Consider the following 27,380-nt stretch of genomic DNA (forward strand, 5'->3'; position numbering starts at 1 on the left):
AGCAGGCAAATCAAATCATTATAGATATAATATAGCAGTAACAATTCCATTTGAGTGAGGACATAGTGAGCTGTGACAACTAGGAAGTCACAGAACTTCTACAATATATAAGAAAAACTTTAAAATCACAACGCTTAGCTCTGTTTGATGTAACTGGTCATTTCCCAAACCTCATGTGAAGACACCAGATGAAGCAGCTCGTGAGAGATGCTGCCTGTAGATCGGCACTGGATGTACATATAAACAAAAGTTACGGCTGGAATCGGGGGGCGGGCGCAGCTGTGACTCCAAACTGAGGCAACTATCAAAGCCATTACGGGGAAGCTATTGTGATTGCAATCATGTTATTTTTAGAAAGAGCAAAGACAGCGGAGGAAATGAGATGAAATGAGGGGAGGGCGATGCGGTGTACAGATGTAAAAGATAAAACACAGAGGGGAAGGGGCAGCGGCGCGGAGAGGACAGAAGTGGCTGGAGTAGTGGACGAGCAGCCGACTGCCAGGTCCAGTCCGAGAGCCGAGCGCACGCCGTGCAGGTTGTTCCTCCTGCAGCCGAAGAAGAGGCAGAGGACGCACCGCTGCAGGACTTCAGGGGGTCAAAGATCATAGATCACCGGCAGGGCTGCTCCATTCAGAACACAGGCTGGGACGAGTGCCTTTTTAAACAAGATACCAGCTTCTCACAGTGGTGGCTTTGGGTGAGTATTGATAAAGACTGTGACCTTTGACTTGCTTCCTTGATAGGATATAGAATCCTATCAAGGACTAGATTGATTTGAATTGACAAAGGTTCTTAAAATTGTTGCACAGTGTTTGTTGATGCATGCCTTCCCGGACTGACCGGCGGCGCCTCCTCTCCCTGCAGGCGGTCTGGACCATGAGGGGTGTGCGTGTCTGCCTGTGGCTGGCTCTGCTGCTGCCCTGGAGCGCTCAGAGCCAGAGGAGCAGTCCAGCTCCTTCCCGCCTCGCTGAAGACTCAGCTCAGAAAGACGCGCCGTCGGCCGTCGACGTCCCCGACCTCAGCGGGGTCCTGGGCTCGCTGCTCCGCTCCGAGCGCCACTCGGTGCTCCGGCGAGCTCAAGCCCCGCGGCCGGCCTGGCAGGTGCCGAAGAGAGCCCAGCAGGGCTCCCGCTTCGCCCTGTCCCTCGACGTCCCCACCAGCATCCTCAGCGTCCTAATAGACCTGGCCAAGAACCAGGACATGAGGACCAAGGCGGCGGCCAACGCAGAGCTGATGGCTCGGATAGGAAGGAGGAAATGAACGGCAGCAATCAGGAGGCTTTGTGAAGAACGTCCCGGCCTGGCAGGGGAGACGTCACACCGTTGCACCAACATCTGTTTAGAAACTATTAGCCGAGGCGACGGCAGTCAGTGTTTGTCCCGTAGAGCGTAGATCTGCTTTACTTTTATACTAGTCTGCAGTTAATTTTAATAGATTATGTCATCCTACACAGAAAGCTCTGCATGGACTGGAAAAAAGAAAAAAAAAAAAACCAGTCTGGAGGATGTAAAACCTCCATACAAACAGGACTCTGCAAACCATGTCTGCCAACGCAAGAGATGAAGCCGGTCTTTTGTCTGAAAGATTATTCATCTCTGGGTCAGAAACTGAAATCTGTTCCTTGTGTTTGCATGTGTAATCTTCAGCCGAAAGAAAAGGCTGTTCAATTAAATCCAACGTGATTAACAGATTTTTCTCCTCAAGTCTAATTCATTTCTGCGCTGGTATCTGACACGCTGACAATAATTACAAGCATCAGTGGAGCGCACAACTCCAATAAAAAGGTCTGAGCTGAATGAGCGGGCGTCTGGTCTGATGTGTGATAGCGGGACAAAGGGAGGAGCAGGATATTGACCTCTGAGACAAGAACGGGCCCTTTCTCCGGGCCTTTGTTTATGAATACTTGGTGAATTTGGCCAATGAGTCGCGGCTATTTTAAGTCCGAATGCATTATCTGCTCCAGATGAAACTAATATCAGAGGCATGAATCATCTGCGCTCCTGCGCCGAGCGTTAAATGTGAGGCAGCAGAGTGAAACAAAACGCTCGTCTGATTCACATTTGTTACGTTTTATGACGCGGCCTTATTAAAAAGGGCGAATATAACCGAGCATGGGCACGATAAACACTCTGAAAGTCCACAAGAAACACAATTTACAGTCGCAGCTGCGAACGAAGCAAAACACAGACTGATTACTGACACCACCCATCAGCAGAGTTCAGGAGGTCGTTCACGTGGGACTTCCAGCATGGTTACTGTTTGCATTCGTTAACATGCTTATTGCACATGGTGGCGTCCAAACAGAGAGCCGTGGCCTCCAGCCTTTAATTGCAGAGTAACGCAGGTGTGGCTGATGAGCGGGACACATTCACCAGCAGCTCCTCACAGCAGGTAAAGGTCAGTCTGGACTGATGCCCACATTTAGAATTTCAGTTATTTATATTGGTTATATTTGGTTGCAGTGTAATGCAGAACAGAGAAGCAAACATTTTATTGTAAGTAGAGCTTTGTGGTTACATTGCTGAAGAGATTATTGTCTGAAAAGGATTTAATCCTAATTTCTGCTTTATTGACATCAGGGATTTAAAATCCCACAGAAGAGGTATTTTTAAATTTTTAGGAAGTGAATATTCTTGATGTCGAGGTCGTGTGGTGAACCTTCCACAGTATGTATTTTGTAGGAACCTGATTATCTACTAATAGATTCAATTTCCCAAATGACTTACTTTAATTTTCCTTTTAGCCATGAAAGGGACATTTCTTCTGATGATTTAAAACCAGCTGTATCTCAATTGTTTATCTGCTTGTTTGTTGTTCTCATTCAAAGCAGAGCTTCAAAACCTTTTCCTTAAGATACTGAAATATATTTTTTACCACAGTGAAGTTAGGTGACCTTCCATCACACATCATAACACGCTATATTCAAGATATGGTGTATTTCTTATATCCTGTATTGATGAGTTCTTTTCTCTGAGAACAAACTCATGGTCTCGGGGTGTTTGGTGGACTGGTGGCACTTCTTGCAGTTTCTAACTTTCACTGAGCAGTTTTTCCACCACAAATGATGAAAACATAAAAAAATAAATATATAGTCAAACCCAGCAGGTTTTCTTCTCTTGCATTTTCTGTGATTTCATCTTTTAATAGTGTTTCCATCTTGAGAAGCCATCATGGGTTTGAGTTGGAATGTGTCGGTGTGAGCAGGTGTTGTCAGTTCACCTGATGAAGTTCTTCTGCAGCCTGAACTCTGACCTAACATTGGAAATATGTGAAAGATTTGTGCCTCCTGTTCCTTATCATTCACCTCCTTCACCCCAGACAGGAGCAAAGGGCAAACCAACCACTTAGTTTTGTGAAAAATTTAAATCCTATGATAAAATAAAAACTGTACAAATCATACTTCATTAAGCAAACATACTTAGACCAACAGTCCTGAAAGGGCCTGCAACATGTAGCTGTAGCTATCAGACTGGAGTCCAGGGGTGAGCAGGGCGGGTTCACACAGTTTCTCAATCGCGCTCGCCACCAGCTCTGCTGTCATCAGCGCAAAGTTCATCGAACAAGTGGTGCAAGAAACAGCAAGAGGAGTGTGTGTGTGTGTGTTGTCATCGAGGTCGAAATCAAGGCTGAATCAGAGCAGTGTTACCACTTGGAGGACTTTATTCAGATACAGCCAGGACGACGTCTGGTGAAGCGCCACTGTCCGAAAACCGTAAGACTGTTTGGTTTTAATGAGGCCGCTGTTCCAAAATGGATTGTTTATATAGGATGGCAGCAGCTTTTATTCTACTTGTGGGAAATGTGGAGCTTTTAATATTAAATGCATGATGCAATGAGTTGAATGGACTTGAACTCTTATTGGACTTTAAGATGCGTGCACTTTGAGGCTTGTGTTTGAGTTCTTTGTCTCATTTCATACTTTTGGTTTCTTAATTTGCTTCAGATTGCTTCGTTTAATGTTCATCTGATAACATTCAAGTTGCGTTTATTTTCAGGGAGGTCCTTAGGATTGGTAACACGTTTTGTGCCATCACAGTGGTCCTAAACTGATGTCCTTCCCAGCAGGGGGTCGAGGTTTCCTCTGATGGATTATGCGATGAAGTCTCTCAGCCTCCTGGCCCCATCCACCCTCTCCAAGTAAGAGCAGAGCTCTTAGCGGTCAGGGCAGTCATGTTTGCTCCCAGATACCCCAACACACGGTGCTGTCTGCCTCTGTCAGGTGCGTCTCGGCGAGCGCCTCCATGACCCAGCAGCTGCTGTCTGGTCGAGCCTCTCGGCCGAAGCCCTTCAGGGTGACAAACGCAGAGCGCAGCGTGAAGAAAGGCATCATGGCAGAGTCGCTGGAAGAGCTGATGACTAAGGTGAGGTGTAGATGGAGATTAGCAATGAGTCACTGGGACAGATATGTTCAGTGTTATTATCTCAAAACACTTCCAGTTTTTTGTCTGACTGCACATATGAGGGGGGGGGGGGGGACTGTATGAATAATCATGATTATTAAGTTTAAAATACTCTGAGATGACTAGTGTGATGCTGGCAAGAGACTTGTGCATATTTTAGGCGTATGTGGGTGAAAGTTACCAGGACTGGTGTCACTTCTGACTCATAATGGACTCCAAAAGGTTGAAACATATCTCAACAGTTTGCTGTAGTTCTTCCTTTGAGACAGCGGTTGGTCATTGATAAGGAATAAATGTGTTTATTGGGGTTTTCAACAGAACATGTTCACACAAATGAGCTCGCTGTGCAAAGCACATATTGTCCGTCAGTTATAATCCTAGTACAGAAAACAATTAAACAAACAAAAAAAAAATCTAACGAATCACATTGACACACAGACACACACAGTATCACTGTTTATCAAATTATTTATTTTTAGTTGGGTGAACCAGAGCCCCCGGACAAAACCCAAGCCCCTGAGGCTTTCTAACTTTCTTTCTTCTTTCTTTCTTTCTAACATTCTAATTTTTTCTTTCTAACTAACATTCTAACTCTTTTCAGCAAAGCCCGGCCATTCCTTTCCCCTGGAACATATTTTTTTCTATTTTTTTTTTTTAAATTACATGCTGTTTTTTTTTTTTTTGTAAGTGGGGCACCTGGCGGAAACCTACACATTCAGGGAGAACATGCTAATTCATCTCAGAATGACCGGGCTGTATTTCCTCTAACGGACTTTAAATCTTATTATATCCTAAACACTTGTGATAAAACGATCTGGACTTTGTTTCCATGACTACCAGTTTTTGTAGATATGTTAAGAATAGCAGATATAACACAATTCTGAATGATTTCATGTGTAAGCTGCTTTCTATTTATCAGTTATGCTAATTTTTTTTTTTTTTTTTGCACATGGAGAGAACCCAGCCCTGCATGGGAAGAACATGCAGCCTCCCATCAGACAGGCCCGGGCAGTATCTGGGCCAGTGTTTATTATTGTTTCAGTTTTGTATCATGTAAAAAAATAAATAAAAATTAAATCACATCAACAGTTAAATATTTGGAAGTGTGTCATGTCTTATAAATCACACTGGAACATCAATGTTCAGTGTTTAGTGATGGAAGAAGCGCTCAGACCTGAGCAGTGGCGTTGCAAACAGGACCGTCTGTGGAACAAACCGCTGTGGTCACAGCAACTCTCTCTGCTTTCATTTAGAAGATGCCTGCTTTATTAGTTCAGAGTATGGCGTTCTTCAGCTGTGGGTACTTTGCAATGATTACCCCTATAAACTTGTGGCCTCTTTGGAAATGAATAAATACAAATGAATGTGTTTTTTTTTTTTTTTCCATACTTGGACAGAGAAATACTTTCCAGCAACAGCTGTCAGTTTGTGGGTCAGGGCTCCCCAGCTGTCCTAGTTTCCCATACGCCATCTCGGGGAAAACAATGACCCACAGCAGCGCCTGTGTTTTCTCCTCTGCTTCCTCAGGTGTGTGAGTCGTTGAGTTCCTCGTGTGTGAGTGTGCTGGTGCTGGATGAAGACGGCACCGGGGTCGACACTGAGGGCTTCTTCCAGACCCTCCCTGACAACGCGGTCCTCATGGTCCTGGAGGAGGGACAGAAGTGGACCCCTCACACTGTAAGTGTTTTAGATGAAGACTCAACCACTAGGTGGCACTGTGGATCAGCTGCCTCCCCATCAGAGCTGGCTGTGTTGACATTTCTCTGCTCATTGCAGTATTTGTCATTCTAGCGTTTCTTTGTTGGACGTCCATTGTTGGATAGCACAGCTGTGGAAGGCAAAAAGCAGTGTGAACGCTACGAATTAGTTCCTACCTTGAAAGATGGGATCAAAATTAATCAGACCTCTGGATGTCGTCACATTTGAATAGCGTTCACCCGAAAGCAATTAATTTACACAAAGTGTTGCAAGTGGTAATTTTACCACACCCCTCCCCAAATGTTCACCGCGCTGACCGCACGCCGACCGTGCCTCATTGTCTCCAGCCTCTCGCATCGTGACTGGCAGATGCTGCCGGAGCGTGTGGTGCAGGTGTGTGTCGGCGCCGGGGCGGCCTCATTTAGAACAGTCTGCCGACTGCAATCAGGCCGCCGGAACGCTCCTGCACCCGCGAGCCCCGCCTCATGTCTGTTTTCCCACCGCTTCACAGAACGGCCTCTCCAGAGACCAGCTCATCCAGAGCAAGAAGCAGCAGCAGCGCACAGATGTGGCCAAAGTGACCTTTGACCTTTATAAGAACAACCCCAAAGATTTCATCGGCTGCTTGAATGTGAGAGCCACCCTGTACGGAGCATACACGATGTCCTACGACCTGCGCTGCTACGCTGCCAAGAAAATGCTCAAGTGAGTGACAAAATCTCACATATAGACTCGGTGGAATCCCCCCGTATCTTCATATCACTCCATCCTACTGAGACCATACCCAGAGAGGGGGGAGGGGGGGGGGGGGGGGGGGGGGGGGGGGGTAGCTCAGTACCAGCTGCGTTTCCAACATCTGGTGATGATATTGTGATCAGATATGTTGAATTACAGAGACATGCTTTACCATGTCCACCTGTGTGGGTGGTAGAATGGCGAGTTCACCGGAGGGAAAAAAAAGGGTTAGATTTTTATTGAGATTAACTTTGAGAGGAGTTATGTCATCGCTGCTGAGATCTGATGCTTTTCAGCTTTTTGCACGGAGCCCCATTCAGAGAGGATTACATTCTGCAGGCCTGTCGAAGCTGATGCTTTCACCGTGGAGTGAGAGGTGCACGAGGCCTCGGGCTTCAAGTTTATCAAATGCAATTGTCGTCAGAAATGGACATGTTGGTATTTTATATATTTAGTTGTCTTTATTCATTTCCAGATTGCATCACACCAAAACTACCATGATTTACTGTATATTACATAAAAAGCCGTGTTTGTCTTTGTATCTACTGACACGTCTCCGCATGGGAACGCGCTGTTTATGAAATCTGTCTTTGTTGTCCCCCCTCAGGGAGGCCCTGCGATGGACCGTCTTCTCCATGCAGGCCACAGGCCACATCCTGCTGGGCTCCTCCTGCTACATCGAGCAGCTGCTGGACGAGGACGAGCGGGTGGAGAGGAGCCTGGCGACGCCGCAGGAGAGCCGGATCAGGCAGCTGCAGAGCATGCTGCTGGGAAAGATCTCCTACTGATGACAGTAAACTGCTAATGGACCGGACACGCCGTCCACTGCTGAGCTGGGGTCACAGCAACACTTGCTCTTAGTCTGTTCATGTCAATGCAAGCAAGTTAGTTCTCGTTAAGTTTTTTTTTTTCTTTTTTGTTTTTTTAGCCCTGTTACAGTTTTGTCAATGTGTGTGTAGCCCATCTATCTGTACTCATCAGAAAGCACTTTTACTCCTGACTTTTTTTTCCCTGTTGAGATAATAATAAAGAAATGCTGAACTTTAATTTCCTCGTTCATGAAAGCCCACATAGCTCTGCTCTTAGAATCGCAAGTGAGTTTAGATATGAAATGTGAGCCCATTAAACGTGGTGTGTGTGTGTGTGGAGGGGGTTCTCGAGTTCTTGATCAGTCGGTGTAATTGGCAACAGGTCCAGCTGTCTCTCCCACGCTTCCCTAATTGTCCCCTGGCCTGCACGGTCCTGTCAGCTGCAGGAGCCAGAGGAGGGGCGAGCAGCTGCAGGGGTGGGGGGGGGGGGCCCGAGGGGGACGGAAGAACGCCATTATACCCAGAGAGAAGATGGCGTCGGCTGCCGAAAGAAGTGCCACTTTGGGCATCCTGTCGAGGAAGGTGGCAGCAAACGCAAGGACGGATTCGATCCAAATTGGCCGTCTGATACAACTCAAAGAAGATCAACGTCAAGAGGTTTAGATTTCAGTTGCGACTCGGTCCGCTTCCCCTCTGCCTCATCCTCCAGTTACCTTGTGTTTCTCCTTTTAGTTCCAGTTGCTTCATATTTTTACAAAATACAAGAGAGGAAAAAATTAACTTCTTTAATATATCAAGAAATGGAGGCGTTTAAAGTGCAATGCGCATCAATAATGAATTTGTGAACTCAAGTTTGCACACCCACATGCCAAGTCCAACACGAATACTGGCCACGTCCCATTCTGTGGCGAGCAGTGGAGTGAGTCACAGGGATCACGCTGAGGAGCTCTGCTGCTTTAAGCTGCGTCTCGCTGTACGAGTATTCAAGAGTAATGGAACGACAGACATCCTAAAGATGCATCTGTCATTCACACAAAATGTGACATTTCCTTTGTTTTTTTCTTCATAACTGAAGGTTCACTCAAATTTAAAAAATACCATTCTCCTTCAACTTGGAGTCAGACATGTTCTCTGAGCCGTGGGAGGAAACGAACACAAAGATTCGTCATGCACCTCAGGGAGAAGGTGCAAACCCCACATAGAGAGGCCAGCAGCTCGAACCTGGAGCAGTCTTGGTAAGAGTAGTGCTCAGTGTTTCCCTTCACCCAAAAATACAGTGTCTCAACTTTTTTTTGCTTTTCTTTCAAAGGTATGGTGATAAAAATATAAATCCACAGTGAAAATATGCTGAAAGTTCAATTTCCAGTGTTCAATGCACGACACACTTATATGTAAAGGAAATAGCTTTCCAAATGTAATCATTTTGGGATGTATTTTAATCTGAATGACCTTGGTAGTAGATTTGGCACCTCCCTCCTCCTCCTCCTCCTCCTCCTCCTCCTCCTCCTCCTCCTCCTCCTCCCTCAGTCATTCAGATGGAGTCATCCTGACAGGAGGGTCCTCGGTGGATGCAGCAGCAGCAGCCTAAGCTCTCCTCTCTCTCTCCCTCTCTCTCTCTGAGTCGCTGTGTGTCTGTCGGAGCTCGGCGTTGGAGCTGCTGCCGCGGAGCATGTGCGCGGCTGCGCTGCGCTCCACCACAGCACCGGAGGGACGCCACGCCGCTCATCCACACGCGCAGGCTGCGCGCATGGATCGCTGAGCGCGCTTTCAGAAGGCAAAGGTAAGTTTCTCCCAGAAAGTATGCTCTAAAAGGTTCAATTAAAAAAAAAAAAAAAAGAACTTATTTACTCCTGCAGAGGTGGACTGTTTCATGTGAAGATGAACAACCCTGACAACCATTTGGCACAGCAGTCCATCATTTCATTTCACCCATTAAAACACTTGTGAAACTTCTGAAAATGCATCTGCTTAACTTTATACACAGATTAACATCAACAATCGTGCATCCGTTCAGCTCTTATGACTAAAATTCAACTGCATGCATACTTTTGTTTATTTGGCCAAAGCCTGGGTACCTGGAGCCTTTCAGCGCTGTTTGTTGTTGTTGTTGTTGTTTGGCACAAAGAGCTACATGAAATATCGATTTAAGAGAGGAATGCGGGTTTTATTAGAAACCAGAGGCTTTATGTGGGAGTGGGTGCTTGACACAGTTACGGGCTCGGAGGCTGTGTATTTCTCCCACGCTCCCCGGGGAGTCCTCCCTGCAGTCCGCTGGAAACATCTCTCCGTGCACATCACACTGGCTGGCTGTCTGTTTGGAGGCTCTGGGTGTGTTTGCCATCTTTTAATGTGTAACAGCTTTAGGGACTATCGTATCATATCCTGGCAGATCTTTAAAATGTGGTTTCACTGCCTGTAAGCACCTGTTATTGCTGAGTGTGGCTGTGATCTCTTTCTTTTTTTAATGTATTGTGTCTTTACTGCTGATAAATGAGAATTGAATTCAGAGGTTTTAATTTTAACGGTTACCTAAAATAGTTGTGGGTGTAAACTCTTCTGCAAGACAAACCTGGTTTCAGATTCTCAAACGTGAATCTTTGGCGGGGTCAGTAGTATTGTTGTGTTTGAGCCAGTCCATTGAGCACTAAAACTGATGGACAGCATCTGACAGTCGGTCAGTTTTCGAAAGTAACCCCGATGTGTTCATTCAGGATGCTTTTCTGTAGAGAATTTGCACCCAATAGAGCATAGAGCGCAGCAACGGCACATTCGATCGATTATTACAGACGTGAAGCTGCAGCGGATACAAATCGAACAGTAAATTCAGGGGGAGCAGGGACGGTTCAGTTCACAGCCTTTTGGATAGGGAATGAAAAAGCAAAGACTTGAACTGACAGTTGAATACAGCGCATGAGTATACACAGAGGAGGGAAGGAACAAGACACAACCAACACAACCTAGGGTGAGAGGTCACCGAGGATGACCTGAACAGGGGCTACTGAGGAGCAGAGAGACGCCAGGCAGCCACAGCATGAAGCAAGCACAGAAACATCACCATGGATTGAATCAAAGCCATCAGTAATGAGCAGACCGGGGATCGGTGAGCTCCTGTCCACACTGCATCAGCTGCTCATCACAGGCCACGAGTCGTCGAAAAGCCAAAAACAAAAAAAAAAATCCCTAAAAAGACAAACGTAGCGACAACAAACACCGTGAAAGTGAAACTAAACGAGTAAGACGCAGCAGGCGAGATGGGGAGGGACGGAGGAGGGAGGGCTGGAGGCGGCCGTGTGGAGGTGGACGAAAGCAGAGAGAAAGAGAGAAGTCTTGATGAAAGCGATGGGACTGAGCTGTGTCTCCGCCACGCCGGCCCTGTGTTCTGCCGCCGACAGCTTTGATTGTGAACATGAAGGATGGAAACCGAGCCCTGCTGGACACTGCTGTGTTTGCGTGTGTGTGTGTGTGTGTGTGTGTGTGTGTGTGTGTGTGTGTGTGTGTGTGAGACTGTATCTTCTTTCCTGCCGTTCACCAAGCAGATTAACCTTCCTCTAATTGCCTCCTTGTGCAGTTAAGTCGCCTCATCAGTTTTCACCTTCACCAGGAAGAACGCACATCCTTTCTTGCTTCCTGGTCTTCCAGCTCCTCCTTCTCTACACCTAGCGAAGGTTTTCAACAGCTGGCTATTTCAGGTTCATATTTCTACTCTGCCATGAATAATTCAGGTAACAGGACAACATAAAGGCCCTCAGTGAGAGCCTGCACGATTTGCTCAAACCTGAATTGCCAATCTACCACTTGAAAAGTCTGCCTGAATAATGGATTTATTTCTCGGCACCCACTGAATTCTGGTCGGGGGCAAAAATGCCAATAAGTGCCTTTAATGGGCGTCTGCATGTTATCCTATCGTTCTTCTCTGGGCGTCATGTGAATATAAAAAGATTTTAAAGATGAGTTTTCTGATAAAAGTTATTTTAAAATGGAGTTTTTCTTGATTTTACTCTTTTTTTTCACTCTGTGGATTTATCTATATTTCATGCTCTCGTGATTTTTTTCCCCCCCGAGCTTCTCCCGTGTTGCTGTGTGAAACGAGACAAAAATATTTCTGTCTTGATCAGAAAGAATCACTGCAGTGATGTATACAGCTGTAGCTCAGGAACCTGCCCCAGTTAGATTTACACACTGAATACTGTGAACACTTTATTCACAACAAAGTATATCATGTGATTTAATGAGTTCTACATGTTAAGTTTATTTTCATCCCTGTGCAATATTTGGCACATTATTTGATGGTTATTAGGATGGCGAGACATCTTTCTACTCAGGGGGTCAAAAGTACAAAATCATAAGCTGGTTTGTTTTTTTTTTTCCCCCAATGAACCTTGAGTTGAATTTGTTCTTATTTTCTTTTTTGGCTGAAGGATGAAAAAAATTCAAACTGTAGACACAGCAGCATCTTCAGAGTGATAAACTATCAGCTCAGGAATGAAACAAGCACAATCCTTTAAATGTTTAAAGAGTGAAACACCCGGCGCTGCACACAGAAACAGCTCAAACATGTGTCTGTCTTCTATGCTTGGTTGATTTATTGATTGATTTATTTCCAGTCACCAATTAACCTCAACCCTGGACTGAGGGAGGAAACTAAAAAAAAGACAACTGGTGATAATCTTTGAGAAAACAGTACTCACACTAGACACTAAACTTTATTCTTAAATTTGGAATTAATACACACCACTGAGTGTCATTTATTGATTTACCTGTAGCTGCATTGGTCACACTGTCTGACTCTGTTCAGTCTGACATGAAAACAACGACTTGACTGTGGGTAAAGTGGAGTGTAAACAATACTAACAATAATATGAACGCTGGATCTAGTAAATGTGAAGCTCAAAGTCACGATGTATTGAAAGCAGCTAATAGATAATTCCATCTGAGGACGACGCAGTTAGTCTGCATTTGTGACACCTTTAATCTCCCAGCAGCGTTTACACCGCCGTCATTTACATCTTCCTCTCCGCTTTCACCGACACGCACACAGCCACTTACTGAAGACTCAGCAGGTGTCCTGCTGTTCCACTGTAGCTGCGTGTGTGTGTGTGTGTGTGTGTGCAGTGACACAGGCGTGCGCTCTTGTGCGTGCCTCGCTCTCTCGGCCCAATTGTGCCGAGGATGAGCAGCGGCCAGCGAATGTTTTGCTCCGACATGACATTTTGTCTCCGTCATGGCACGGTGACTCCAGAGAACGCTCATATCAAAAGCTTGATGTCTCAATGGGGAGTCTATTTACACCCGTCCACACACACACACACACACACTGGTGAGTGTTTATTGTACAGACTGAATGTACATGTTCCCTGTCCTCGTGCTGGCTTCAGCCTCCCCCCCCCCGCCTCGCACTGCGGACTGTTAGGCTCCGGAGATGTCATCTCCATTCCCCTTGATCTTTCCCTGCGCTGCTTTATCTGAAGAAATGTTCAATGAGAATCTGTGCGATTTGTGGCGGTATTATCATGACGACTGGATGGAGCAGCTTTTTTTTTTGTCACAAAGATGGCAGATAAGACTCCAAATGGGGAGAGGAAGCCATTTTAATGAGTTTATTAAAAAAAAAAAATCCCTTGTGAGTGTGAGCAACACTTTTTCTCTCATGGCGTCAAAATGAAACGTGATCATCAAACGGTCGTCCTGATCTCTTTTTTGTGTGTTTTCGGTCCGGCCGTCATGGCGACATGCGTCTCTCAGACCAACAGTTAATGACAGGAGCTCCCGACTTTCCCTGCAGCTTCCTCCGGGTTGACTTGACGGTCTGATTAGATTTTCAGGCACCTTGCTGCATAACTTTGCATCCTAATGAAGAAGCACAGGTTTTCCCTTAAACTGGCGTAAGCCGGTGATTCCTGGAGAATCGGAGCCTGTCCGTCAGTCTGGTTAATGCAGAGAAATGTGCAGGTTTTCACAGACATTACATTTCTCAGAATCAATGATTTGATCAATCAATGAATCAAATTTCATAAAGTAAAAAGCAGCTCAAAGTTTCCACTCAGCGATAAACCTTCAAACCCCCGATCTCCCCCAGATCCACATTCCTTTACGGGTTGCTAATGTGCTGAGAACCGCAGCAGGAGTCAACCCAGACCAAGATTTAAACAGCCACATGCAGTTTAACTGTTAATTCCTGGATGATAATGACAACAACAATAACAGACAAGCTAATGTGGATTAATCCATCATCAGGATTAATCTGATTGAAATTTTTAATGCAATTAAAACATCTGCAGTGCACAACGACTCAAAATCCCTGAAAAATCCATGTCGTTTTAGAAGATAAAGGAGTAACAGACCAGTTTTTTTGCTAAAATTAACTTTATAGGTGTCTAATAAACATGTTAAGTGTATAAATATTGAATTTTTTTTCTTGAGTCTGTTTGCTCCTACGAAATGTAATGCGATTAATTTAGATTCAAAAATGAATTCCATTTAATCGTGATTAATCAAAAATGGATCCACCACAACCCTGTGATTAATCTGATTGAACATTTTGATTGTTTGACAGTGAGTGAGGGCAGGAAACACACACAGCAGCAAAACAACCACACATTCACACCTTTCACATGTGGGTGAAAGTTAAGGGCTGGTGTCCCCTCTGACTCATAATGGACTCCAAAATAATCCTAGTACAGAAAACAATGAAATAGAAAAACAATCGAACGAATCACATTGACACACAGACACACACAGTATCACTGTTTATTAAATGATTTATTTTTAGTTGGGTGAACCAGAGCCCCCCGGACAAAACCCAAGCCCCTGAGGCTTTCTAACTCTTTCCTTCTTCTTTCTAACGTTCTAATTTTTTCTAACTAACATTCTAACTCTTTCTTTCTTTCTAACTAACATTCTAAGTCTTTCTTTCTTTCTAACTAAAATTCTAACTCCTGCTTTCTTTCTTTCTAACTAACATTCTAACTCTTTTCAGCAAAGCCCGGCCATTCCTTTCCCCTGGAACATAATTTTTTCTATTTTTTTTTTTTTTTAATTACATGCTGTTTTTTTTTTTTTTTTTGTAAGTGGGGCACCTGGCGGAAACCTACACATTCAGGGAGAACATGCTAATTCATCTCAGAATGACCGGGCTGTATTTCCTCTAACGGACTTTAAATCTTATTATATCCTAAACACTTGTGATAAAACGATCTCAGCCTGTCGAGAATCGTTTTCTTCTTCTTCTGATTCATCAAAATTCTCTCCCTGATCTCCTTGTCGGAGGGGAAGTCGTACTGCCAGTAGGGGACTGTGTGTTCGTCTTCCATCTCTCCAGTACTTTGTGAAACCTGCTCTGAACAAACTTACTCTACCAAATTGGGACCGACTGTGGATTCTATCTGCTCCTATCGCTGTCTTGGACAATAGTGACGGATTTCTGGTTCTTTGTAGCGTGAGGTACTGATTTAGCTTTGAGCTCTTCATGACATCGACAATTTGAGCAGTGATGTCATCAGGACTGGACTTTGTTTCCATGACTACCAGTTGTTGTAGATAAACATAGGTTAAGAAGAGCAGATATAACACAATTCTGAATGATTTCATGTGTAAGCTACTTTCTATTTATCAGTTATGCTAAATAAAAAGTGGGGGGGGGGGCATTTAAGATCAACAATTAACGACACATGGATGTTTTTGAGCTGAGGGGGGAAACAGGAGTGCCTGGAGGAAACACACAGACACTCAAACACACACACACACACACACACACACACACACACACACACACACACACACACACACACACAGAAAGGCCCCAGTAGGTATTTGAGCTACCTGCAGTGAAGTGAGAGCGCTCATCAGTCCGTTATTGTGCAGCCAGATCATAATAATAATGATCATAATAATAATAATAATAATAATTTTACAAATTAGGGAAAGAAATGACACCTTGCTGTCTTAACTCAATGGAGAGCTGAAGATTGTCCGGCTCCAAGGGACACAAATGTCTCACAGCCTTCACACTGTGATGAAATAATTTTCTGAACACAAAAGCAGGTCATAAGTAGCATTGTGCTTCTCTATCTTATCGCGGCCTTTCTGTGAAGTCTGGACTTTTCTATGACAGACAAGTGAAGCTGTATCTTCAGAAAGTCACTCGGCAGCCCTGGAAGGAAGAGACGTCCAAAACCAGAGCTGCCATAAGTCTTGTTTAACCACAGCCATTTGGTAGCGTGGATCATAAAAGTCACTCTTTTTCTTTTTACAGCAGTCCAATAAAAACCGCACATTAAGATGTAATCCTTTCTCCTTTCTTCTCGTGAACCGTGTCATTTTGACAGCCTGTTACATCAGCTTGTCTCGCAGGAATAGTGAGATTATCTCCACTGCCATTCATCTTTTTAATCTTTGAGCCGCTGCTTCTGGGATACACTGATCTGTCTATAGCTGTTCAATTATACATGCCATACAGCCTCCTGTCACACACGTCCTGTCTTCCTACACCCGGGGAGGAAAGGTTGCGGAGTTTCACTCAGATGTGTGTGGAAGGCGAGCGGCTGTGCGCGAGCGCCGCTCGGTGAATTCACCTCCCCGCCGAGGCTTTGATGCGCCGTTAAAGTGGAAATGTGTCCATTATGTTGTGGGATTACACTCTGGCGTTCTGGGGTTCTGTTGTGGAGAAGTGTTCCTCCAACATGCATGGATTTTCTCCATCTCCCAAAATTACTTTTGCCCACCTCGAGGGAACAGATCTGTTTTATTGTGCACAGGATTAGAGTTTGGGAATCAGATTGGATGTGGAGTGCCGTGCAGGACGAAATGAATGTGTTCGCATTCTGCATGAAGCTGAATGTAAATTTCAGCACCGAAAATGTCAAACATCGAATAGCTTTGTGTTGTTGTCACAAAAAGGCTTGTTCTGTAGCAATTTGTACTGGACTGTGCATTTTAGAGACATTGATTTACAAAGCACTTCAGTGTTTCTTCTGGTTTGAAGAAATAAGACACTGATAAGTAGAGTCAGACTGAGAGGATGAGTGCATTCCCCTCTGATTATAATTTCATGTACTTGTATTTATTTGCACTAAAACAAACGGGCTCTTTGTAATTGCTGTTATTTTGCAGGTTACTGAGCTCAAAAGGGGGCGTCGTGTTCCCCCTGAATGAGTTTAACAGCCCTGCTCCACACAGAGCAGTAGCAAAGTAATTAAACCCACACCTCACTAAGCACCACAGTTTATGTTGTTTTTATAATTTGCACGTAACCCAAAGTGCAGAGGCACATGCGCCTTTGAAAGTTAAATGCTGGAACTGCTCCTTGGCCGACACAGCGGCTTTCTCAGCCAGCAGACGGAGTACAGAAAGTTACAGCGTCCTCCCAGCCAAGAACCAGGCGGGCACGTCACCTCCCTGCAACACACAACCTGTCTGCTTTCACAGTCGTGGATTTATTCAGGAAGAACAAGTCATTTGTAAGGATTAGAAAAGCATTGGTTAGCTGCGTCGTCGTTTTTGAGGCGGAGCATTTTATCTGGCTTGCAGCACATGTCCCTGAACGTATCCCTCTTGAGCAATCAAAGCTGGAAAATCATATTCCAGTATTATCAAGGTCAGATATGTCGCAATTCTCTCCGGGGTGTGAAGTAAAAACATGTAATTGCTCTCAGATTGAACCCCATTGTCTGCGCCTCCTCCGTTAACCTTGCTCTCACCTTTGTGGTCCTCTGCATCACCTGGAGCGCTCCCTGCTCCCTGCTGAGCACCCTGCGCTCTCACGCGACTTAATTAGCGCAGCGTCTTAAGAAATGCACCTGCTTTCACACTCGGCCGCCTTTGACACACAGGTAGTTTCGAGAGAGAGAGAGAGAGAGAGAGAGGAGGTGTGGCTTTTAGAAATGAGAGGCGTCGTACAAACCCAATCTACACCCCCCCCCCCCTCCACCCTGCTGATGTGAGATTGTACAGAGCCAAAGAGGATTCCTAATAAGCGGCTTGAGAATGAAGGAAAAGCGTGAAACGGCGTGAAACAGCACGGCGTTCTCCAGGGTCAGACAGCAGGCACTCCAGCTCAAGCAGGGTCACGCTGATTGATTTTTCACACATCTGCATCACACGAGAGCCCTTTGAGATCAAGGCTTTTAGTCCAAAGAGAGGATAAACTGTGTTGCATTTAGAAATCTCATGTAAATTAACAGTTTCAAAAAGAACCCCCAGCCAAACCGCATCGATGCTGCACCTCTGTTCAAGCAAGGTTCTGCGGCGAATCGTTTCCTGTAACGTGTTGATGGCGGTTTGGTGTCCTGATTTTACACCAGAGTGCTTTTCGCCTGGGATTTTGACATTGTGTCCACCTTTTCTGTGCTCAACATCCATACTGCCGTCATCATGCAGCTTTTCACCGAGGCAATCATGAGTGCAGTCTATTGGGACTGAGGCGGCCTTTTGGGGACTGGAGGCAACCAGGAAACCAGAAGCAGTTACCGGCGGGCTGATGTAAGTCTGCAGAGTGGAAAAAAAAAAGCCCCTGCCACCTCTGCTCCCTGGGACATCTTGTTTACCAGCGTGTCTGGTCCGCCCTTCTCTATGACTTCCTTTGGTCCGGCGCTGTCGACGATCTTCCCTCGGATCTGCCGCGGGCCTTTCAGGTTCCCCGTGTCCGCGTGACGCGTTCGCACTTTTAAACAAAGAATCCACAGCCTCTCCCAGAGATCGCCATTTCCACTGCCCCCCCGAGGCCCCATCCAAAATCCCTTCTGCCCTCTGATGGCAATCACACAGTCTGATCACGGCCGGACCAGCTGGAAACCTCCAACATGAGTCGGGCAGAGTGGCTGCAGGGCTGCACTCATAAGCCCCATCAATTCTCCGCTCACAGCTTTTCCTCACCCCATGCTTTTCCCACTTCATCTCTTTTTTTTTTTTTTTTTTGGCTTCACTTCCTTTCACTTTTCTTTACATCCCCCGGAGAAACAGCTATAAATTGGACCACAGATGATTATTCTGACATGAGTTACAAAATGGGGAACCTGCGTATTTTCCATGAAGTCTAGAAAGAGCTGGTATTACTGAAATAGTCCAACGATGAGGCTTCCTGCTCTCAGGGGGGGTTTGTAATGGCCATTATGGTTGTGTTTGATTTCACTCTTGCAATTGCACTGTAGACACATTTTGACCTCAAACTAAATATTTAAATTTAATTTTGACTGTTTTCTTAAAACTCTGTCATTCATCTTCAAACGACAAACAACAGAAACCGTCCTTTAACATTATGATTAAGAAGGAATTCGTCGCCGGAGAGACTTTCCTTTAACTCCACCACGTCGCTCCCTCGCTGCCACCATACGTGTTGTAACCAAAGAACTCGGTGTCCCACACTTCAGTGCCGTAGCACCCATGCCCTCGTTAATCTCGTCCCCTTATAGTATGGTTGCTGTGGCAACAGAAACTGAGAGAAAATGAGTCCATCACTCAACCGCACGTCGTGTTGCCGGAGTGGAGTGTAGCAGAGGTTGATATGTGAGAGTTGATTTGTTGTGTTGTTCGTTGTCGTGCGCCCTCACCTCGCGCGCATCAAACATATCAGAAGCGCTCCATGCAGAAATTTCTCAACGCAGGAGAAGACTCTGTTATTTTTGATTATTCAATCGATTTCTCACTGCTGCAATTAGTTGCTGCTCACTAATCAATGAGGGGCTGCACTGTTTTACACTTTGGCTCTTGTACCGCTCAACAAGCGGCTGCCGGTGTTTAAACTGAGTACAGCGTTCAGGAAAAAAAAGAAAAGAGCAATAGTGAGAGAATTATCAATAGAACAATGTAAAAATACTCCAGTGCAGTTGCCATGTGTGGGCATTAGAATGTGATCTACTTCTCTGATCACCAGTGAATTTATCTACGTCACTGATTACTCATCTTTACTGTGTTCAAGCTTTTACAGGTTATTTATAGTTTTACATAAAGATTCTCTCATATGCAGCGGGTTGTGAGATCTGAACAGTGCAGGAAAAGAGTCAAAACAAATCAGGTAGACAAATGCTATTTTAAGGTTTCAGACGTCTTTTCTCTGATCTGATTGTTCTAACAGAGCAGTGCAGAGTGCACAGCCTGTCTCTGTGGAGTTTGCCTTTTCTTCAAGTGTCATGTGTTTCTTTCAGTTTTTGCAGTGCAAAGAAATGCTTTTGAGGCTTGATTGCTCTCAATAAATTGCCGTATGTAGGAATGTGAGTGCGTCTTCATCCATAAATCGTCTGTGATCAACTCAGCCCATCAGAATCCTGCGAACGCAGACAGCACACGTGATGCTGATGACGCTGGTGTGGCGTTAAACTCCATCCTGAACTGTCTGCATGCAAACGTGAAATCTCCACTTTGGATGGAGTTTACATTGATCATTGTTTTGGGTGTTTTGTGGCTTCGTTTTCGTGTTAAAAAAAAGTACTGAAATGTCACCATTTTCACTCATTTTTGTTGTCGTATTAACGGGACATGGATTCTCCATGTGTTTGACTCCCCGACCCGCTGTCTTTCACCTGTGCCTGACTGTGGTTATTATCACCTGGTGGCTTTTCTCGTCTGCTCTGGTTGTCAGTCTGTCTGCGTTTCTCTGACTGTGTGTCTGTGCTCCTGAGCCTCAGCATTTACACCATTTACACCGAGCAAAAACGTCGCATTTGGGCTTTTTGTTCACATGTAAATGAAGCTAAAAGTCACCAAAGATTATCTCTGAAAGCTCCAGCCGAAGTGGACATTTGGAAAAACCTGTTTTTCCGTTTGCATGTAGACAGGATGAAAAGGAGATTATCATTCTGTATTTACAGTCCTGAGTTGCCAGCATGGCTTCATGCGTCTGTTTACACTGCCACCTAGAGGACTGGCATGCCCACAGTAGCTACTACTATGGTTTTTACGAGGGTTTGGGAAATTACGTTTTTTTGAAAATGCTGTGGGATGAACAGTGCGAGTTCAGAAAATGTAGAGGCTCTGTGTAAACTTCAGTCTTCCCGCTTCCTTGTTCATTTGGATTGTGCTCCCTTACTCCCTTTATCTTTCAGACATTTTCTTTTTGAGGCTTTTTTTGTTTCATTTTCACCTGTTTGGCATTAAAATACGTTTCTCCATCGACAACAGCAGATCTCAAACCTAAGATGAATAAAACTGTTTAAGACTGAATTGTATGAACAATAACGGAACAATGTGAAAAGTTTAAGGGAGCAAAATGCCACTGTTTAGGGGCGGATTTACGAATTCAGAAAGATCTGTAATGGAACCCTGACAGCAGTCCTTCAGTGGTCTTAGAAGTCAAAATCATCAATCTCTTCTTTAGTCCTCAATATTGAGCTCAGTTTTATCGTCAAATTAAGATGCAATGTAACAGAACCTTTATTGTTAAAGATGATACTGTAGTTTTGATAGAGAAACATACAGATTCCTAAAAAAAAAGTACTTTAATACAGTATTTAATTAAATGCACTCGGTTTTCGGTGCTGCAATCATGAAGTCGAGCCCAAATGTGGAAATTCTACTCTCAGTGCTTTTGTTCTCTTTGTAATGTCAGTTAAAGCGAGGGCTGGATGATCTGTGTGTTACAAACCGATGCGGTGCTGCTTTGAGAAACACCAAACAAAAGTTAAATTTAGCTTGCTGCTTACAAAAGCTATCAAAGGTATGACTGTATCTGCCGTCCACCTTCACGACTTCTCTGAAAAGCTGTCACACTGCCAAACCTTAACAACAACAGCAAAATCTATTTATCTATTGTATGTTCTTAAACAGCATCAAGCTCACACGATGCTCCGGTTTGAATTCATGTATCTTATATTAACCATACATAACTACGTCAGCAGCTCTTTAGAAGTTTGCACAAAACGTGTTCCTCCCTTTCCATAGTCTCCTTTGGCTGCAAAGCACCATTCAGACCGCTGGTTTGCATAATGCATACAGTAGAATCAACATTATTAGACACACACCCTCCACAGATCGGTAACCCACACACTCCTGACCTGTCTCAGTTTAGCAACGCAGCGCATACACGACATCGATCTGACACGTGTCTGTGGATGAAAGAGAGGATGAATCACATGTCTGACTCCTGTACGTCGACATTATGTGTTCTGCGATCTTTCACGTCTCACCGGTTTTTGTTTGCCTCCAGAGGAGATGAGGCAGAGTGTATGCAGATTGTAACACATATTCTCAATCTCAGGTAATTAAAATAGATGAAACAGCAGGTTTAAAGACATTTCAGTACAACTTAAATCAGATTCAGGGGAAACCAGAATATCTGTTTTACAAAAAGAGCTTAGATAATGTCCTGAAAAGTGAACTTAACCTGCTCAATAGTTTTCCTCAATAAAAATTGAGTAATCCTATTTTTTTTCCCGAACCTGAAAAACAGGCTGTTTGTCTGCTCACACAGTGATATAGTTTGTCACAGTGGTGAGAGCAATGTGGTGTGCGCTTTGCACACATATCTTCGAATATGAGAGCCTTTCCGTGTAGAGATAGCGCCGTTTAATTGACTGAATAACCAGCAGACGCATATCTGTAACTGATGCTAGGAGCTGGAAAAATAATGGAATGAGACAATGTGGGGTAAAAGTCAGATGCTACGATAAAAATCTAAAAACAACAAATCACACGATGGATTTTAAAACTCTGAATGTATTTTTTCTGAATGAGGCTGAAGCAGCATGTTTGTAAGCGTTTGACACTTCCTTCTGCCTCCTGTGTTTGAAAAACGAGGCCCCCACGAGCATGTAGGTCTGACTGAAATAGAACTTTTCTTCCACTTTCAAATGCTACCAGACGTGTTTTGTCACCATGTCTTATTAAACTAAATGAAAGAGGACAAAAAGAGTGGCGTTCCTTCAACTTATTAACTCGCATCTTTATAGACTGGACTCAATTGTGATTAAATGCGACTCAATGACTCACACTGTATCCTCTCTCGCATCTCTTTGTCTTCTCTTTGTCTCTGCAGCCGATTGTATTCTGAATATGTGCTCATTGTAGCCGATGACATAGACGTGGACTGCTTTTTTTTCCCCCTGTGGTTGCCATGGGGAATCACTGCATTGGAGGTTTATTATAGTGTGCATGTGCTCAACTTAAAGTCAACCGACTGAGAGTGAATCATACCAAGTCTGATGAGCTCTTTAAAAACTGGACACAATTCGTTTTCTTTCTCAAGGTTTAAGATTGCTCTCAGAGTTGAACCAGATTTCGTCAAGCTCAAAGATACTTCGGTAGCCAGACACATTTCCCTTGTACTGCGCTATTCAATCTTTCGAAATAAAACTTTGAGGTCAAATTTTAACAAACACAGTGTCACTGAGGAGCTCCTGACCCTTTCACATCCCCTTGGACAAAAAAAAAAAAAAAAGAAAAAGAATATTTCTTAATCAAAGCCAAAATCTTCAAAGCAAACCAAGATTCAACCTTGTACTCCTGAGGATAAACTGTTTATATATAAAACTTTATCTCCATCCATCCATCAATCCATCCATCATCTACCGCTCATCCGGGGCCGTGTCGTGAGGGTAGCAGCCTAAGCAGGGATGCCCAGAGTTCTCTGTCCCCAGACACTTCTTCCAGCTCTTCCTAGAGGATCCCGGGATGCTCCCACTTAAGCCGAGATACATAGTCCCTCCACGTGTCCTCGGTCTTCCCCGGGGCCTCCTCCCAGTGGGACATGCCTGGAACACCTCCCCAGGGTGACGTCCATGAGGCATCCTAACCGGATGCTCGAGCCACCTCAGCTGCCTCCTGTCGATGTTGAGGAGTAGCGGCTCTACTCCGAGCTCCTCCCTGGTGACTGAGCTCCTCGCCCTGTCTCTAAAGATGCCTCCAGCACCTCGAACATTCTTAAACATATAAACTGTTCTAAGTACACCAGGTTTCGTTTCCTCAAACCCAGACCGATGAAGATACATCAGACCTGATGTGAATCCATATATTGGACTCTTTAAACGGACCTCATACTCTTTAAATCTCTCAACGGTTGAAGTGAAAACATCACAGCAACTGTGACTCGACCAGTTGAGCTTCATCTCAAATAATTGGAGAGTTCGTTTTAGATGGCACAACCAAGAATATGAAAGCTAAAGCTATTTTTAATTGTAAGATGTGATATGGAAATCTAGCTATTTGCTGTCTAGAGTTAGATTCTGAAAACCATAAAGCTGGAACATAATTTGGTGAATATTTACTCCAGCATAGCTAGTCTGGCATTTTAAATATTCCACAATGCTCTCGCAGCTCTCCTAAAAATCCATAATAAACATTGTATCATAAAATTAAAGGGAATGGAAATCACAGTGGGATGAACGGTATAGCTGTTTCCTGATGGATAACTGCTGTTAGTGTGGATGGCTTGCTGCACACATTAGCGATTGATCAACTCCACCTGAGACCACAAATCAATACCTTTACATATTTTGTTTGTTTATATTGAAGTACTGTTTGTATATCGAGTTTGGAAAGAAATTATAGTTCCCTATTACCTCCAACACTAAGAAAACCTTATAAAATTGAGTAGAAAATACATTAAACAAACATTTTTTTTTAAATGTAGATTTAGTTGCTTGAAGCCCTTTTTTTTTCCTTCACTCTCTAATCCACATCGTGGCTGACTGGTGAAATTTGGTACGTTTTGATGTGCTCTTCTGAGTTTTTCCACTCTAGTTTTAGTGTCTTAACTCTTCAGAAGTGACAGTAATGCTGAAATAAATCAGCTTAAGTGGTCGTCAGTGTGGCCGAGACTGCGCTGCACTTATTAAACGTGCTCCGTTGGCATTTGGAGCTTCAAAGAAAACCACATGGTCTGCAACTGCCGTCTGAGACAGACACTATGACCAATTTGTGCGTAACTTTATGAACGGAGTTTTTCTTGCCGATCCGTCGAGGGCAATTTGATTGCCGCTGGGTCTGATTACTTACGAGTCATTAAATCTGCCCATTCCTGGAGCTCCAGTATGCATTAGTGACGGCCCGCTGTGGTGGCCCTCACTTCTGACAGCCATGAGCACGTCCCAGACTGCGCCGGAGCCAGAATGGTAATCAGGGATACTGATACAAGCCCCAGTGAAGGATGAAATAATACATCATGCATAATCCATCGTTTAACCTACATGTTCAATCCACTGGTGCTGGAGTTAATATATGCCTCATGGATGAAGGAATAACTTATACCTGTTTGTAAATGCGTTATGATCTCTGTGTTTTGATTTTCCTTTCCAAACTTGTGTTGAGAGCGCCGACGTGCAGCGAGAGAGAATAATGTGTTTTGATTCCCTTCCCCACAGTTCATTTCTCATCTGTCTGCATTGTGTTCTCGTCTCTCCAGCTCTGTCATCAAGCTGTTATTCATCCCCGCATCGCGGAAGCTCGGCCTGGTGCATCATGGGAACTCATCAGCGGCGTGACAGGTACAATATATGAGGACTGAGAGGTCGTCATGGAGACTGGCAGCTACACCTCGGGCCCAGCCACCACAGCCTGGGCTGGGACAGTGGCCGCCGGTCTGGGAGGGCTTCAGGAGCAGGGAGGAGGAGGAGGAGGAGGAGGAGGAGAGGGCCTGTCCTACCCTCCCGCCTCCTGGTACATGCCGTACTCGCTCAGCTTCCAGGTGTCGCTCACTGCCTTCCTCATGCTGGAGCTGGTGTTGGGTTTCAGCAGCAACTTGACCGTTCTTGTGCTCTACTGTTCTCAGTCCAACCTGGTGGACTCGGTGAGCAACATGGTGACGGTCAACCTGCACGTCCTGGACGTGGCGGTGTGCGTGCTGTGCATGCCCCTCACCCTGGTGGTCGTGCTCCTGCCCCCCGGACCGAATCTGGCCTTGCTCTGCTGCTTCCACGAGGCCTGCGTCACCTTCGCCAGCATAGCCACGGCCGTCAACATCCTGGTCATCAGCCTGGATCGGTATGACATCTCGGTGCGCCCGGCCAACAGGCTGCTCACCACGCGGCGGGCGGCGCTGCTCCTGGTCGCAGTGTGGGTCACATCGGTCGCTGTGTTCTTCATCCCGTTCCTGGAAGTGCAGTGGTTGGATGAGGAGGGACCCGAGGAGGCGGGGCAGGCCACACCCCTGTCTTCGCCCTTGCGCAGTGTTAGCGCCACAGCGACGCCGGCGTGGCGTAACCGGACCCTTCTGTGTGTGGGCGGGCAGGGCTACCACACAGGCCTGGGAGTGTATTACCATCTCATCCTGCAGGTCCCTATCTTCTTCACCACCGTGGCGGTTATGCTGTTTACCTACTCCAGAATACTGAGAGCTCTGAACATTCGCATTGGCTCCCACATGAAGAAGAACCAGCGCTTTAAGGCCCCCACCTGCAGGGGGCGCCACAGAAGAGAGAAAAAGAGGCGGGCAGGGCTGAGGATGGCTGACGGCGGCGAGGTGGGAGGGGAGCAGTGCACCATCGACGGTACCAAACAGCTCAGCCATCCTCCCCTCATCCCGTCCCCGTCCCCTACCCCGACTGCTACCTCCCCCCCCGCCCTCTCCTCATCTGCCCCTCTCGTCACCACCGACCTCGGCGCCGCGACGCCCATGCCAGCCACGATGGGAGTCCACGCGTCCGTGTCGGCCATCATCGCCCTGCGGCGGGCGGTGAGGCGGCACCGAGATCGGCGGGAGCGTCAGAGGCGGGTGTTCAGGATGTCCCTCATCATCATCACCACGTTCCTGGGCTGCTGGGCGCCGCTCTCGGTGACCAACGTGCTGATCCTGAGCGTCGGCCCCAGCGACGTGCTGGTCAGCCTGCGCCTCTGGTTCCTCGCCTTGGCTTACGGCACCACTGTCTCCCACCCGCTGCTCTACGCGTTCACGAGACAGAAACTGCGCCGCGCGCTGCGTGCCAAGGTCAAGAAGAGGGTTGTGTCCCTGCTCCAGGTCGACCCCTCTCCAGGGGGCACCGTGATACACAACTCTTGGGTGGAGAACAGAAAAACCAGCCGGCAGGTGAGACTGGAGGCGAGCGAAGGCACAGACCGCTGCCTGGCCGAGGCCCTGTGAGACCGAAACGTGTGGGTCAGGCCGGGATAATTAAAGAAAAAACAAAGCAGAGTCACAGGTGTGTTCCATTATGAAGCTCACTGACGCGAGACACCGGGGTAAGAAATGTGAAAAACACATTTCCACCTCAGGGGGATGTTTTATTATCGCCACCAGCAGCCAGCCACTGCTCAACGCGGCCAACACTCACCTCGGGCAGCAGCGGAGGTGCAGCGCTGCAGGCACTTCCTCTGCAGCTGAACTCAGTCACACAACATGTAAACAGGTGAATGTTGTACGCACTCTGTGAAATGCTCGAGTCTATTTACATATGGAGTCACATGACGGGAGCGTTCTCATAGTGGTGCTTACGTAACGGGTACAAAAAGAATGTGTTTAGCCAGCAGAAGATTTGATCTGCCTCCCACTCAGACGCTCCCGGGCAGCTTTAAAACAAGAAAGAAAAATTACATGGATACACTTCTAACACATGGAACTCTTTGAATGTATTTAATCTTATCTCAGTCTAATTTCTGCTCTGAAAGTTCACAGTGTATTCGGAACCAAAAAAGGGGAACATGTTGGATGCTTGCTAACGTGAGTCGTAAAACCGATTTTTACAAAACACAACTCGTGAGGAAAGAGTCAGAGGGCCAAGTGTCAGATGATTCAAACAGTTTTTCTACTGCACACATTGTTATTATTCAGTGAAATGTTTCAGTGTTTACATGAGATTTTTTGCACCGCTCTGTAAAATAA

The 27,380-nt window shown here is 45.6% G+C and overlaps 3 protein-coding genes across 5 annotated transcripts; all 3 read left to right on the forward strand.

The window, feature by feature from the left end:
- Window positions 1-443: 443 nt before the first annotated feature.
- LOC115389316 (urocortin-3-like) lies at window positions 444-1,495 on the forward strand. Its single transcript, XM_030092810.1, has 2 exons — window positions 444-697; window positions 865-1,495. Exon 2 carries the CDS (start codon window positions 877-879, stop codon window positions 1,258-1,260), a length of 384 nt encoding a protein of 127 aa, XP_029948670.1. The 5' UTR covers window positions 444-697; window positions 865-876; the 3' UTR covers window positions 1,261-1,495.
- A 197-nt stretch (window positions 1,496-1,692) lies between these two features.
- cidec (cell death inducing DFFA like effector c) lies at window positions 1,693-7,801 on the forward strand. 3 transcript variants are annotated; one of them, XM_030092807.1, is made up of 6 exons: window positions 1,693-2,397; window positions 4,066-4,137; window positions 4,220-4,361; window positions 5,928-6,077; window positions 6,610-6,803; window positions 7,441-7,801. In XM_030092807.1, the coding sequence occupies exons 2-6, from the start codon at window positions 4,085-4,087 to the stop codon at window positions 7,619-7,621; spliced, it is 720 nt and encodes a 239-aa protein (XP_029948667.1). In that variant the 5' UTR covers window positions 1,693-2,397; window positions 4,066-4,084; the 3' UTR covers window positions 7,622-7,801. The 3 variants fall into 3 exon arrangements, with proteins under 3 accessions (XP_029948667.1, XP_029948669.1, XP_029948668.1); XM_030092809.1 differs by lacking the exon at window positions 1,693-2,397 and adding an exon at window positions 3,565-3,712 and having other exon boundaries at window positions 3,996-4,137; XM_030092808.1 differs by lacking the exon at window positions 1,693-2,397 and adding an exon at window positions 3,566-3,712.
- A 1,542-nt stretch (window positions 7,802-9,343) lies between these two features.
- Window positions 9,344-26,677, forward strand: LOC115389221 (G-protein coupled receptor 22-like). The gene is made up of 2 exons (XM_030092693.1): window positions 9,344-9,422; window positions 24,969-26,677. The coding sequence occupies exon 2, from the start codon at window positions 25,080-25,082 to the stop codon at window positions 26,640-26,642; it is 1,563 nt and encodes a 520-aa protein (XP_029948553.1). The 5' UTR covers window positions 9,344-9,422; window positions 24,969-25,079; the 3' UTR covers window positions 26,643-26,677.
- The last annotated feature ends 703 nt before the right edge of the window (window positions 26,678-27,380 follow it).

This window comes from Salarias fasciatus, chromosome 5 (assembly GCF_902148845.1).
Source record: "Salarias fasciatus chromosome 5, fSalaFa1.1, whole genome shotgun sequence".
In the NCBI taxonomy this organism is placed as follows: Eukaryota; Metazoa; Chordata; class Actinopteri; order Blenniiformes; family Blenniidae; genus Salarias; species Salarias fasciatus.

What these genes read in the sequence shown, in the direction of transcription:
- LOC115389316 (XM_030092810.1), top strand. Translation starts at nt 877, where the DNA reads ATGAGGGGTGTGCGTGTCTGCCTGTGGCTGGCTCTGCTGCTGCCCTGG.
- LOC115389221 (XM_030092693.1), top strand. Translation starts at nt 25,080, where the DNA reads ATGGAGACTGGCAGCTACACCTCGGGCCCAGCCACCACAGCCTGGGCT.
- cidec (XM_030092807.1), top strand. Translation starts at nt 4,085, where the DNA reads ATGGATTATGCGATGAAGTCTCTCAGCCTCCTGGCCCCATCCACCCTC. An exon ending in GCCCCATCCACCCTCTCCAA is followed by an intron (nt 4,138 to 4,219) that starts GTAAGAGCAGAG and finishes TGCCTCTGTCAG; the next exon opens with GTGCGTCTCGGCGAGCGCCT. An exon ending in AGAAGTGGACCCCTCACACT is followed by an intron (nt 6,078 to 6,609) that starts GTAAGTGTTTTA and finishes ACCGCTTCACAG; the next exon opens with AACGGCCTCTCCAGAGACCA.